The sequence below is a fragment of the Prionailurus bengalensis genome, chromosome B3 (genome assembly GCF_016509475.1).
Source record: "Prionailurus bengalensis isolate Pbe53 chromosome B3, Fcat_Pben_1.1_paternal_pri, whole genome shotgun sequence".
Taxonomy (NCBI): Eukaryota; Metazoa; Chordata; class Mammalia; order Carnivora; family Felidae; genus Prionailurus; species Prionailurus bengalensis.
In genome coordinates, this window is record NC_057355.1 from 61,795,384 (window position 1) to 61,810,207 (window position 14,824).

Here is a 14,824-nt window from a genome sequence, read left to right on the forward strand (position 1 = left end):
TGGGACTGCCTATATGAGCAGTCTGCAAATGTACTGTGAGCATTTTTCCTGACTGCACAGTCCTAGGGTCTGTTTCTCTGGCCTTTCAGAAGATTCTGTAAATCATCTGACACTTCTTAATAAACTCATCTATATCATCTGTAGAGTGGAGTCTGATATTTACTGCTAAGAAGTTTAATGATACACTTCTTCTGAATCCTTCTGGTGTAATGGCACCTAAGAAAATGATAATTATACAAACTGGGATAAACCTTGGGATGCTTGTAGCTGGAGGCAACTAGCTCTATAGTTATTAACTACCCTTGGTCATGCCTGGCCATTCTGAGATCACTATTTCAAGAACATATTATCTGTCATAAATCATAGATAACCTTGTGCCAAAATGTACTAGGTTAGGAACTTGTGTACTAGATAATGCCAAATTACTTTCAATTCACACGCCTTCCAGTAAGTAGTGCATGAGAACTCTTGCTGATCGTTTCTCTACAACATTTGATATCAGTGGACTTAAAAAAAACTTGTTCCAATCTTTTGCTTTAAATTTATATCCTATTATTCTTAAATATGTACTCTTCCATTACTAGTGACAATCTTCTAATTTGGATTTCCTCATTTGTGAATTATTGGCTTCATATTATTGTGCAGAAAAGTGTTTACCTTAAATGTTAACAAAACTGAAGTAGTTCAAAGTATTAAGTATTATAGTATTGTATTGTACTAATAGCCATTAAAAAAGTGATGGTACAGGGGCACCTGTGTGGCTCAGGTTAAGCATCGGACTCTTGATTTCGACTCACATCATGAACAATATCACAGTTCCTAAGATCAAGCTCTATGTTGGGCTCTACGCTGACAGCACAGGACCTGCTTGGGATTCTCTCTCTCCCTTTCTATGTGTGCCTTCCCCTCTCACACACAAGTGTTTTCTCTATCTCTCAAAATACACAGAATTTTAAAAATTTTTTTTATTTTTTTTTTTTAATATTTATTCATTTTTGAGAGAGAGACACAGAGTGTGAGTGGGGGAGGAGGAGAGAGAGGGAGACACAGAATCTCAGCAAGCTCCAGGCTCTGAGCTGTCAGCACAGAGCCCGATGTGGGACTTACATTCACGAACTACGAGATCATGATCTGAGCCGAAGTCAGTCACTTAGCTGACTGAGCCACCCAGGCATCCCTAAAAAAATTTTTTTAAATCATAGGTACAGGTTTCCAAAAGGCTTACATATTACTGGTCCCCTAAAAGGTGAAGGCATTAGATAGGTTATGAGCCACAAATTCTTATGGCAACTTGGGTATCCTCCACACAGAACTTATCTGAACAGAAGATTGCTAGATCGCGATTCTGTTTTAGTTTAAGTCCAGTTCTTTAAAATTAATAGTTGTTGTTTTAATCACATGACAAGATAACATTAACATCAATAAAATATGCTTTCCAGGGTCCCTGGGGGGCTCAAGTCGGTTAAGTGTCTGACTTTGGCTCAGGTCATGATCTCATGGTTAGTGAGTTCAAGCCCCACATCTGTGCTGACAGCTCAGAGCCTGGAGCCTGCTTCAGATTCTGTGTCTCTCTCTTTTTTTTCTGCTCCTCCCCTGCTCGCACTCTGTCTGCCCCCCTCTCTCTCTCTAAAATAAATATTAAAAAAAAATTTTTAATAAAATATTCTTTCCAGAGGCACCTGATTGGTTCAGTTGGTGGACTGTGCAACACCTGATCTCAGGTTTATGAATTCGAGTCCCACTGGGTAGGGAGATTGTTTAAAAATACAATCTTTAGGGGCATGCGGGTGGCTCAATTAGTTAAGTGTCTGACTTCAGTTCAGGTCATGATCTCACAGTTAGTGGGTTTGAGTCCCGTATCGGGCTCTGTGCTGACAGCTCAGAGCCTAAAGTCTACTTTGGATTCTGTGTGTCCCTCTCTCTCTCTCTCTGCCCCTCCCTCACTTGCACTCTCTCAAAAATAAACAAACATTAAAAAAGAAAAAGAACAAAAAAAACTTAAAATAGGGGCACCCTGGGTGGATCAGTTGGTTGAGCATCCAACTCTCGATTTCAGCTCAGGTCATTATCCTGGGGTCAGGGAATCATGCCCCACATCTGGCTCTGCAATGAGCATGGAGCCTCCTTAAGATGATCTCTTTCTCTCCCTCTCTCTCACTCTTTCTCTCTTTCACTCTCGAGTGCTCTCTCTCTCTCTAAAAAAAAATAAAAGAAATAACAAAAAATAAAATATTCTTTCCTCATGTTTCTAACAAATCAGGGAGAAATAAGAATAGGAGTCAAAACAACTGGTTTCTAATCTTGTGTTTGGGCTAAATTTCTCTTAGCTTTTGCTTCCTCATCAGTAAAATATCAATTCACCACACCGGGTTTTATGTTTTAAGTATTTACTGCACCTTTTCTATGAAATACTCTGTAATACAAATGGTAATAGAGATAAAAGACATTTCCCAAAATTCAAAGAGCTTTAAGTGTCATTCTCCCAATGGACTCATTAGTAGTTAAAATAGGGTAAATAAGTCCTAAGAGAGGTAAGTAAAAAGAAATGACATTTGAAAAGCCCAAGGGAATAGAGTAAAATTTTACACAAGGTTTAACACTTAGGTTAGAATAAGAATTAACTAGGAAAGGTGGGAAGGGACAGCAGAGTGGAACCAAAGAGCAAGATACTGCCAGAAATTCAAATGAGAACTGAATCCTAAAAATGGATGAAATGAGATACCCCAGTGCTTTGAGAAGAGAAAAATACTCATTATTGGGGGAAAAAAAAAAAAAAAAAAGCCAGAACAGCTGCCTACATTGATGGTAAAAAGAAAGGAATTCAGTTGATAAAAAATGTACCCACACAACCAAGTAGGTAGACATGCAAAATCTAGACCCACACAATCAAATTTAGAAACTATTTTTCCTGTTTTCTTGTCTGTGTTTACTTGTATCTTAAACTTCCACCTACCCCCAAAAGAGACAGCAAGACCTAAAAACCACAAAAAGTGCACACCTATTTTAAATATGCATATCAGGGGCACCTAGGTGGCTCAGTCGGTGAAGTGTCCAACTTCAGCTCAGGTCATGATCTCACGGTTTGTGAGTTCGAGCCCAGAGCCTAGAGCCTGGAGCCTGCTTTGGATTCTGTGTCTCCCACTCTCTCTGCCCCTTCCCCACTCGTGCTTTGTCTCTCTCAAAAATAAACATTAAAAATAAATAAATAAATAATAAACGTATCGATTTTTAGTCATAAAAGTAGAGAAGTCAATGGCACAGAGACAATGTTCAAAGTAATTCCCAATTTAGCTTATCTGTACTATCCTGAAATGTTTGTCCTGCAAGAAAATCCTTCCCCAATTAACACATACATGAGACCTATAGACTTAGTTGGTTTCCTATAAGATTACATTGCATAACATAACTAAATAATTCACAGAAAGCATATCTCAAAAAAAGCATAAAATTCTTTCCACATATGACATTTTAAACTAAATTATACTCCTAAATGTTTTTGCTTTTTCACCAGATTAGGAGCTAGTTGTTAAAAACATATTATCACACCATTACAAAAAAAGACTCATAAAGACAGAATTGAAGAAAAAAAAAAAAAAAAGCTACACTTTAGGTTCAAAGGCAGTCACCTAGGATAAACTGTAGTTTAAAAAGAAAAAAAAAGCCTGCCCCAGCTAAACCGACTAAAATATAAAGTACCCACAAAAACACACTCAAGAGGAATTAACTCCTACATAACTAAACAACACAGAAAAGAAAAGCAGATATATAGGGGAGCCTGGGGAGCTCAGTTGGTTAACCATTCAACTCTTGATTTCAGCTGAAGTCATGATCTCATGGTTCCTGAGTTCGAGTTCCACATCAGGCTCCAAACTGTCAGCTGCTTGCAATTTGCTCTCTCCCTCTCTCTCTGTCCTCCCCTGCCCCACACTTCCTCTGTCTCTCTCAAAACTAAACTTTAAAAAAGGCAGATACATATAAAAGAAAAACTCCAATTAACCATTAATTAACACTACACTAAGAATGTATTTTTAACTAAAATCAAGAGTCATAGAGCTCTAGAAAGACTGCCATAAAGGAATTTAACACTATAACTGGCAAAAATTAATATTGATATGATAAACAGGTTGCAACAACATGGATGGAGCTAGAGTATAATGCTAAGCAAAGTAAGTCAGAGAATAACAAATACCATATATTTTCACTCGTATGTGGAATTTAAGAAACAAAACAATTGAGCAAAGGGAAAAAGAGACAGAGAGAAAGAGAATTTAAGCAGACTCTTAAGTATAAAGAACTGGTCACCAGAGAGGAGGGGGATGGAGGGGGTGAATTAAATAGGTGATAGCGATTAAGGTGTGTACTTGTACAATGCATTGGATGATGTATGGCATTGCAGAATCACTAAATTGGACACTTGGGGGCACCTGGGTGGCTCAGTCAGTTAAGTGTCTGATTTTAAATTTGGTTCAGGTCATTACCTAACAGTTCGTGGGTTCAAGCCCCATGTCGGACTTGACACTGATAGCACAGAGTCGGCTTGGGATCCTCTCTCCCCTCTCTCTCCAGCTTGTGCTCTCTCTCTCTCTCTCAAAATAAACAAACTTTAAAAAAGTTTAAATACATAAATAAAAGTTGTACACTTGAAACTAATATAACAAAGGATGTTAACTGGAAATAAAAACTTTTTTTTAATTGGGGAAAAAAGATAAATCTCTGGGGCAGAGGAATTCCAAATAATTTATCCACATACTCCATCCTCAAAAAGTAGAATATGGGGCGCCTGGGTGGCTCAGTAGATTTAGCATCCAATTCTTGATTTCAGCTCACGTTATGATCTCATGGTTCCTGAGCTTGAACCCAGCATCTGCCCCTGCACTGAAAGAATGGAGCCTGCTTGGAATCCTCTGCCCCTCCCCCTACTTGCCTTCTTTCTCTAGCTCTCTCAAAATAAATAAACTTAAAAAAAAAAAAAAAAAGGAAGTGGAACATCATTCCCCACTCATTAAATATGGGCTTCCCAGTGACTTCCTTCCAAAGGTCGGTCAATGGAAAGGTCAATGATAAATCATGTTGATAAAATGTACCCTTTGTATGATGGGATGAGAATGGCACTTCACCTCTGTGATCTTCCTCTTATGAACATATAACCTCAGTCTAACCATGAAAAAAAATTCAGATGAATCTCAATGGAAGGACATGCTCCAAAATATTTGACCAGTACTCCTCAAAATTGTCAGGGACATTAAAAACAAAGAAAATCTGAATAATGTCCCAGCCAAGATTCTGAGGTGACATGAGGACTAAAAGAGATTTCCTAGATGGAATCCTGGACCAAAAATGTAAGGAAATCCATATGAAGTATGGACCTCGGTCAATACTAATATATCAATACCATTTCACTAACTGTAACAAATGCACTATACTAATGTTAAATGTTAATAATAAGGAAAACTGAATGAACAGTATATGGAAACTTCTATGTTCCTAATTTTTCTACAAATATAAAACTTACCTAAAATTTTAAAAATATGAAATTGACATAAAACTGACTTGGCAGAATGAATGAGAAATGCTTCTACAAAAAGTACTTTTAAAGGTCAAAAACTGATGATAATTTCAGTTTGACAAAAAATAAATCAATTTGGATGTAGTGAAGATAGTATAGGAGAGACAAAAAATATAGTTCTGTGGAAAACAAAATTAAGACTCTTATTTCAGCAACAAAACTAACACCAAAAACGGTAACACCTTCTCAGGCTTAATATGTCTTCCACAACTTCAAAGCAAGCTCAAAAGTCTTTTCACGTGTTTCAAGTTTTCAGCTCAGAAAGATTTTTTAAGTCCTTTTGTTATAACAAGTAATGAAGGGCCCCTGGATGGCTCAGTTGGTTGAGCATCCACTCTTGATTTTGGCTCAGGTCATGCTCTCAGGGCCCTGAGATCAAGCTGGCATCAGGCTGCATGCTCAGCATGAAGCCTGCTTAAGATTCTTTCTCCCTCTCCCTCTCCTCTGTTCATACGCACATTTTCTCTCAAAAAATAAATTCTTAAATAATGAAACTCCACAGTTACTAGAAAAGCAAAGAAATATGACATTATTTAATTGAAACTTAACAAATTATTTGAATCATCAATTTTTAGAAAGGGACCTTAAAAGGACCTGGAGTTGGCATCATCACTCAGTTACTACAAATACTTAGCCAACGGAAGTTATTCTGAAATTCTAAGTCTTAAGAAGCAAAGGATGAGGAATCCGGGATATCTGCCAAAATAAAATAGAGAAAAAAAATCCAAAATAGAGCTCTATCTCACACCTTATGAATTGTACCATATAGACTACAGATTTAATGGTTTAAAAAAAAATAAAACTAAGAATACACTTGAGGGGTGCCTGGGTGGCTCAGTCAGCTACATGTCCCACCCTTGATTTCAACTCAAGTCATGATTTCACAGTCTGTGGGATGGAGGCCCAAATCAGTCTCTGTGGGGACAGTGCAGAGACTACTTGGGATGTCCTCTCTCCCTGTCTGCCCCTTCCCCACTCTCTCTCTCGCACTTGCGCTCTCTCTCAAATAAACTTAAAAATGTTTTTAACTAGTAAAAAAAAAAAAATCTAACATCAGCTTCTATCATTTAGAAATTGAGCATCATTATACAAATATGCTGATTTCAGTCTACTGAAGAATGACAATTTCTGAAAACAATGGGTCAACCTTCCCATGTGACAACAATCTACAGATGGGACTGCCCCTTTAGAAGAGGCACCTGTGGGGCACCTGGGTGACTCAGTCGGTTAAAGCATCTGACTTCCGCTCAGGTCACGATCTCACGGTTCGTGAGTTCAAGTCCCGTGTTGGGCTGTGCTGACAGCTGAGAGCCTGGAGCCTGCTTCAGAGTCTGTGTCTCCCTCTCTCTGGCCGACCCCGCACCACCACCACCACCAAACCACCCCCCCCCCCCAGCTCACACTCTGTCTCTCTCTCACAAATAAATAAATATTAAAAAATTATAAAAAAAAAATAGAAGAGGCACCTGTGCTCTAGACTGCCACAGTCCAACCTCATCCACAAAATGAGGCTTCTTTCATTTGGGTAACCTGCTTAGTTTCCAGGAGCATTTGACTCTGAACCCCCAACACCGAGAAGAAAACGTTAGATTTGACTACAATGCATGTAAGGGAAGGAAAAAACAAACTCAAATCTTAACCAGCCAGGAATTAATAGGCAAACAAACCAAAGCAAAAAGACCAGCAGGTAGCACTGAATATACTTACCTCTAGCACTAAGACTAAAACAAAGGTAAGGTTGACAGGTATTTATACATTATCAGAGTACATAACTAACAACAATAAAAAAAAAAAAAATCCAAGTAGAAGGAAGAAAAAAGATAAAAGACAAATTAACTGACAGAGATTAAGAATATTAAATATAACAGCAGAAATGAAAACTGACAACAGGTATGGCCTGGGTAGCTTAGTTAGTTAAGCAGACTTTGGCTCAGGTCATGATCTCACAGTTCATGGGTTTGAGCCCTGCAACTCTGTCAGCACATACCCCACTTCGGATCCTCTGTCCCCCTCTCTCTCTTTGCCCCTCCCCTGCTTGCATTCTCTGCCTCTCACAAAATCAGTAAATAAACTTTAAAAAAATATATGAAAGCTGACAATAAATTATAATAAATGTTATTTACCAGTAAGACCATGATTGGACTGTAACTGTCGATTAAAAATCCACTGTACCTAGTCCTTATCACTTGGATTGAGATTTGTACACCTTAAGATCACACTGTCACAAGGAGTTTCATATTAAAGCAGAAGTTTTTCAAGTATTATGAGCTAATTTACAAATTGAATGATCATTTCATAAATCATTTTGTTACCATATAATGCTTAGACTCTCATATAAGTGATGTGCTATATAATGTAAATCAACTAGACGCTCCTTTGAAAGGAAAACTAATAGTCAAAAACTGAATAAACTACTCCAAGAAGCACACCTAAAATCAGATATACAACAAGCTAAAAAACTGAGGCATGGCTTACAATCTTTCACTTACAGGGTAAATGGAAAGTCAGAGTTACTATGATGGTAATAAATACACAGTAGTCCCTCCTAATCCACAGGGGATGCATTCCAAGACCCCCAGTGGATGCCTGAAACCACGGATAGTACTAAACCCTACCCACACATACATACACAATGTTTTTTCCTATACATACATATCTATGATAAAGTTTAATTTATAAATTAGGGACAGTAAAAGAAAACAACAATAAAATAGAACAATTATAACAATAAACTCGAATAAAAGTTATGTGGATGTGGTCTTTCTCAAAATACACTGTGCTCAACATTCTTCTTGTGATGATGTTTGATGATAAATTGTGATGAAGTGAGGTGAATAAGGTAGGTGCTGTACCACAACATTAGGTTACTAATGACCTTCTGACGATACATCAGAAGGAGGATCATCTGCTTCTAGTAAGTGAAACCATGGAAAGAGAGACTGCACATAAGAGGGTCGAGAGGGATTACTGTAGTAGATTTCATTCTTAAAATACAGGATTAAAGGGCGCCTGGGTGGCTCAGTTGGTTGAGCATCTGACTTCGGCTCCGGTCATGATCTCATGGTTCATGAGTTCGAGCCCCGCGTCGGGCTCTGTGTGGACAGCTCGGAGCCTGGAGCCTGGACCCTGCTTCGGATTCTGTGTCTCCCTCTCTCTCTCTGCCCCTCCCCAGCTTGCACTCTGTCTCTCCCTCTCTCAAAAATAAACATTAAAAAAAAAAATTTTTTTAATACAGGACTAAGCAACATAATAAAAGCCAAAGACAATTTATTACAATAAAATATAACAGTAAAATATTTAAAGTCCCAATCAGTACATAAAATACACAAAATATGTTTACAGCCACACAATGAGAAAGTATTCTATTTACACACTTAAACATATTACTAAGTATATAAGTAGAACCCTGCCCTCAAAAGAAAACACACATAAGCAAAAACAACTAAAATTTACAAATGAGAATGAGGGAAGAAAATATGGAGTTATAAGACAGAGAAAAGAAAACACTTTCTTAGTATGATACATTTTTTACATGCATAAGATATTATATGCTTCACAGACAGTATCTTCAGAGTTGGAAAGATTTTTGTTAGGATAAAAAGCATATTGACATGTTCTTAAGAGTAAGAATCAGAGAAAAACACAAGCTGAGAGAGGCACTAAAAGAAATGAAATTAAGGATGGGGGGAGAGGAGTAAAAACAGGGAAAAGGGGGAAGGAGAAAAGGGAAAGAGAGAGAGAAAGCAGAGAACAAAATTGAAAATTGGCTTGTGTATTTTTTTAGACAATATTACCTTCTTGAAGACCAGGATGTATCACCTGCTTGTGCCGCAAGGCCTTCAAATCTTCTATCAATTCCTTTTCCAACTGGGAAATTCTTGCTCTGCAACCTACTCAGAAAACAAACAATGACATAAGCTACTATATATTAAAGAAAAACTAACATTTTATCTTTCATTTCTAGAGCCAAATCGGAAGTATCTCTCCTTTTATACTATTATATATACCTGGATCATTTGTGGTTGATGCCTGAAGACTAGAGGGTTCTTCAGTTGTGCCATCAACTGCATGAATATCAAGAGCTTCCTATATTTAAAATAAGAAAAAAGTTCATATCATTTCTAAAAGTTTAAAAGTAAACCAGGAATGTTTTTTGATACTTCTGGTATTTTCTAAGTGTTCTATACTAATAGTACTTAAATGATCAGAAGGAAAAAAAGAAGTCAAAAACTCTGAATATGCTCAGCTGACATAAAATGACGTTTATGCCAATTTACATACTGATTTCCTACAGTTTATATATATTGCATACTCAGCAATTAACAAGGAAAGAGGAAAAGACCAGCTAAAGAGAATTCAACATCTCTGTAAGCCAATTTTGAAATACCAGTCTCCTAAAAAGACCTAAAAGAAAAATAATCTAGTTGAAGAGTTGGGAGTAAAATAAAGAAACTATCCATGTGTGAGACAACAGTATTTATAAGACCACATTTAGTTCTCCAGGGGTACTCTGTTATTGATGAGTATAAGAGGATGGGGTATCCCAAAACATTTAGTCAACTTTTCATGTATTTATGCTTTTTAAAGTCCATGATAATGTAAATGCCACAAGGATCCAATGATTTTTTAAACTCCAGCTAAACACAGTATAAAAATTAAAAACTGAGATCTAAGTATACATAATTATTTAAGTCCATTCAAACAAAATATCTTAAGTGGTGCCTTGTAATAAAACCGAACATTCTGGAGATACTCCTCTCCGCACACATATACCCTCACATTAATAGCTGCATTTGAAAGAACTAGATTGAGTTATTTATCAACTAGTATATAATTCAAGAATCACTATTTGAGCCTAGAAGGAAAGCTGAAAATGATCTTACCTTTGATTCAAAGGAAACAAAGAGAACACCATCCACATCTTCCAGATCAGGCTTCACATCTGGAAAGGTAATCCCAGGACCTATAGGAGTGGTCTTTGTAGAAGGTAAAGACTTTCCTGCGTTTTTAGGTGGTCTCCCTGCCTTAGAAAGTTTCAATTTTCGTGGCCTTCCTCTTTTTCCAGAGACATTTGAAGGGGTATTCTGATTAGCATTCACAACCTTGGTGACTGTTGAAATCTTAAGCATAGTTGTTCTCCTTCTGCCCAAGTCCTCTTTTCCGAAAAATGAGTCTCCAGCAGAATTCTTTGAACTGTCAGGTATTCTTTCTGTGGTAGTGCTGTCCGATATCTCAGGATATTTCCATTGAGGCTCTTTAAGTAAGGGATACTTCTGTACCACCCCAAGTTCTGGTGAATGTTTTCTAAGATCATTTTCTGATTCCTTGCCTAAGCAGAAGTCAGTCTCATTGGAATTTTCAACGTATGTAGGCAAATAGTCTAATTCTGTCAGTATAGAAGATTTATCTTTTCGAGATGTGGAAAGTATGTTATCAGGGAGCTCAGAAATCTTCACTGTGCTTTTAGTGACAGCACAGGGCTCCAGATAGACTACCGGCATCTTTCCAGCGTCTAACTTGAACATTTTAGCTTGAGCAACACCTGATGGGCTATTGGGTAGCCATTTAGAAGACGGATGGTCAGCTTCTAGGTTATCAACTTTATTGTGTCTCTTTAGCTGTTTCTCTAATATAGGATCATCATCACTGTTTGAGTATACATCTGTTTCTTCATCTGTCTCTTCTTGTTTTACAGTTACCCCTTCTGGGCACTCAGCAAGCTCATACTCATAATCATCTACAGGTTCCTCTTTAATAACAACATTGAAGTTTCCATCCGGGTCTAATGGTGATGTTACATGGGAGCCGTCTTCAAAATTGTTGGCAACAAGACTGAAGAGACAGGGGAGGGAGGTTAAAAAGGGCAAAATTATCAGTAAGACTCAGGAGTAAAAAAGAGAGACTACTGGAAACCAAGCAACACATAAGATTTTATGAGCCATTCATCAAAAAAAACAAAAGTGTAACTTAACAAGATTCTCAAAAGCAGTTTACCACCATCACACTTTTACAACTTTCATCAATTTCTCATAAAAAATATATAAAAATGAGTACAGTATCACTAAATCAAAACTCAGATATAACACTTATTTTTCAAATACACTCAATTTTGAAAGTCAGCTGGCACTGACCCAAAATTAAATTCTAGAACTAATCGACACATCAATTAACCACTGACAATAAAGAGCAAACCAGTGTCCACTACAATTAAGAACTGCAATATGGGGCGGGGAGGGGGGGGTGCCTGGGTGGCTCAGTCCGTTAAACGTCCAACTCTTTGGTTTCGGCTCAGGTCATTATTTCACAGTTCGTGATTTCAAGCCCCATTATCATGAGTTTGAGCCACCAACTGGATGGGCCCTGTGCTCTCAGCACAGAGCCCACTCTGGATCCTCTGTCTCCCCACCTCTCTCTGCCCCTCCCCCGTTCACGTGTACCCTCTCAAAATTATACAAACATTGAAAAAAAAAAAAAAAAGAAAGAAATGTGGGGCAGCTGGATGGCTCAGCTGGTTAAGTATCCAACTTAGGCTCACGTCACGATCTCACATTTTGTGGGTTCAAGCCTCACATTGGGATCTGCGCTGACACCTTAGAACCTAGAGCCTGCTTTGGACTCTGCGTCTCCCTCTGTCTCTGCTCCTCCCCCACTCATGCTCAGTCTCTCTCTCTCTCTCTCTCTCTCTCTCTCTCTCTCTCTCTCTCTCTCAAAACTAAAAATAAAATTAAAAATAAAAAAAGAGGGGCGCCTGGGTGGCGCAGTCAGTTGAGCGTCCGACTTCAGCCAGGTCACGATCTCGCAGTGCGTGAGTTCGAGCCCCGCGTCAGGCTCTGGGCTGATGGCTCAGAACCTGGAGCCTGCTTCCGATTCTGTGTCTCCCTCTCTCTCTGCCCCTCCCCCGTTCATGCTGTCTCTCTCTGTCTTAAAAATAAATAAACGTTGAAAAAAAAATTTTAAATAAATAAATAAATAAATAAATAAAGAATCACAATATAGGGGGCACCTGGGGTGGTTCAGTCACTTTAAGAATCTGACTTCAGCAAAGGTCACAATCTCATGGTTCCTGAGTTCAAGCCTAGCATCAGGCTCTGTGCTAACAGTGAGGAGCCTGCCTGAGATTCTCTCTCCTCTCTCTGCCCTGACCCTACTTGTGCCCATGCACATGCTCTCCCTCTCAAAATAAATAAACTTAAAAAAAAAAAAAAAAAAAAAAGGAATTGCGACATGGGGGCAACTGGGTGGCTCAGTCCGTTGATCGTCCAACTCCTGATTTCAGTTCATGTCATCATCTCAGGGATGTTAGATCAAGTCCCACATCAGGCTCCATCCTGGGTGTGCAGACTGCTTAAGATTCCCTCACTCTCTCCCTCTCCCTCTGTTCCCCCCTACCCCTCCACTGGCACGGTCTCTCTTAAAAGGAAAAAAAAAAAAAAAAGAATTGCAATAAACAACAGGGAAGTACTCTGCTTGATTTGTTTTGGGATAAAATTCATAAAACATAAAACATAACAGGGAGCATGGCTGGCTCAGCTGATAGAGCATGTGACTCTTCATCTTGGGGTTTTAAGCTCAAGCCTCATGTTGGGTGTAGAGATTACTAAAAAATAAAATATTTAAAAAAAAACATAAAACAGGGGCGTCTGGGTGGCTCAGTCAGTTGAGCGTCCGACTTCGGCTCAGGTCATGATCTTGCTTCGAGCCCTGCGTCGGGCTCTGTGCTAACAGCTCAGAGCCTTGAGCCTGCTTCGGATTCTGTGTCTCCCTCTCTCTCTCTCTTCCCCTCCCTGGCTCATCCTCTGTCTCTCTTTCTCTCTCTGTCAAAAATAAATAAATGTTTAAAATTAAAAAAAAAAAAACATAACATTTTAACCATTTAATAATGTACAAGCCAGCAGTACTTTTTAGTATATTCACAATGTTGTTGCCAGGTTATTTTCAACTTTGAAACGGAAAAACTCACTTTCAATGTAATGAATCAACCATTAACTCTTCCTAAATAAAAGGTTAGGGTAGCTGAAGTCAAGTACATTCGACCCAGGTAAATTCAGTGTTTATAATTCATCACAAAAAAAAAAAAATTCATCTTTTTACTTTCCCCTTCCTATATGCAATGAAAGCATATAAATTGTACCAATGTATCTTGAGGACATGTTAATACTACTCACTAATCCAATTAGAGTCACTTATCTTGGTAAAATTTTTCATTTATCTCAAATACACAAAAGCAACCATAAAACAATGTACAGTTATTCATTTCTTGCACAACTTAAGATCGTTTGACCTTACTCAAAAATGCTTCAGTGGAAGACTTCCACTTCCAGTGAGAATGCAGAAGATTACAAAGATAATCAGTTGTGTCTTAACAATTAGAAAACACCAGATAAATTAAAAAAAAATCTTTTTCTTCTTCTTCAAAGGCAATGAAGACCTACAGTCACAAATGCAAATAAACTAAATTCTAGACAGGGACCAGCCTTCTCTAGGAGACCCGCAGATTACTACTGCTTTCAACCCTGAGTACCATTTACACTGCCTGAAGCAAAAGTGAAGGAAGAAAAAAAGCAGTCATACACAAAGGACCTTTAGTCTGACACAGAGGAACTAGTCAAACTTTCAATGCCTGAGAATGGGCAGACTAGAATCTAGAGAAACCCAAACAGAAAACTAGTCCTTATTCCTACCAATTACCACCCCCCCCACCCCACCCCCGCCCCCAGAATAACAAGTGGTGATGCAGAAGCTGGCCTGAAAATGAGAACCTACAATCTCCCAGCACTTAGATTCCAAGTTCCTATCACAGAGGAGCACAATCCTTTCCTTAACACATCTGAATCCATGAATGAGCTGAAATTTATTAAGCAAATCACCTAAGGGGGTCTGGATGGTACAGTGGGCTAAGCATCTGACTCTTGATTTTGACTCAGGTCATGATCTTGTGGTTTGTGGGTTTGAGCCCCCACATCGGGCTCTGCGCTGGCAGCTCGGGGCCTGGAGCCTGCTCCAGATTCTGTGTCTCCCTCACTCTCACTAGCCCTCCTCCACTCGTGCTGTCTCAAAAATAAATAAATATTTAAAAAAAAAAAAAAAAAAAAGGATACCAAAAAAGGGGGGGTCAAAAATCTGAGGGACAACATCAAATGACCTAACATACCAGTAATTGCACTTTTTAAGAGGCATTAAGAAAGGAAAGCATTTGGAGAGAAAAAAGAACAAAAATATTCCAAAAGTTGGGGCGCGTGGGTGGCTTGGTCGGTTAGG

The 14,824-nt window shown here is 38.5% G+C and overlaps 1 protein-coding gene across 1 annotated transcript in view; it reads right to left on the reverse strand.

The window, feature by feature from the left end:
* Window positions 1-14,824, reverse strand: part of MGA (MAX dimerization protein MGA) — a 100,996-nt gene that overhangs the window by 60,144 nt on the left and 26,028 nt on the right. Inside the window, 3 exon segments of the mRNA XM_043555596.1 lie at window positions 9,361-9,456; window positions 9,574-9,652; window positions 10,450-11,398. Of these exon segments, the coding sequence (XP_043411531.1) occupies window positions 9,361-9,456; window positions 9,574-9,652; window positions 10,450-11,398 (1,124 nt within the window).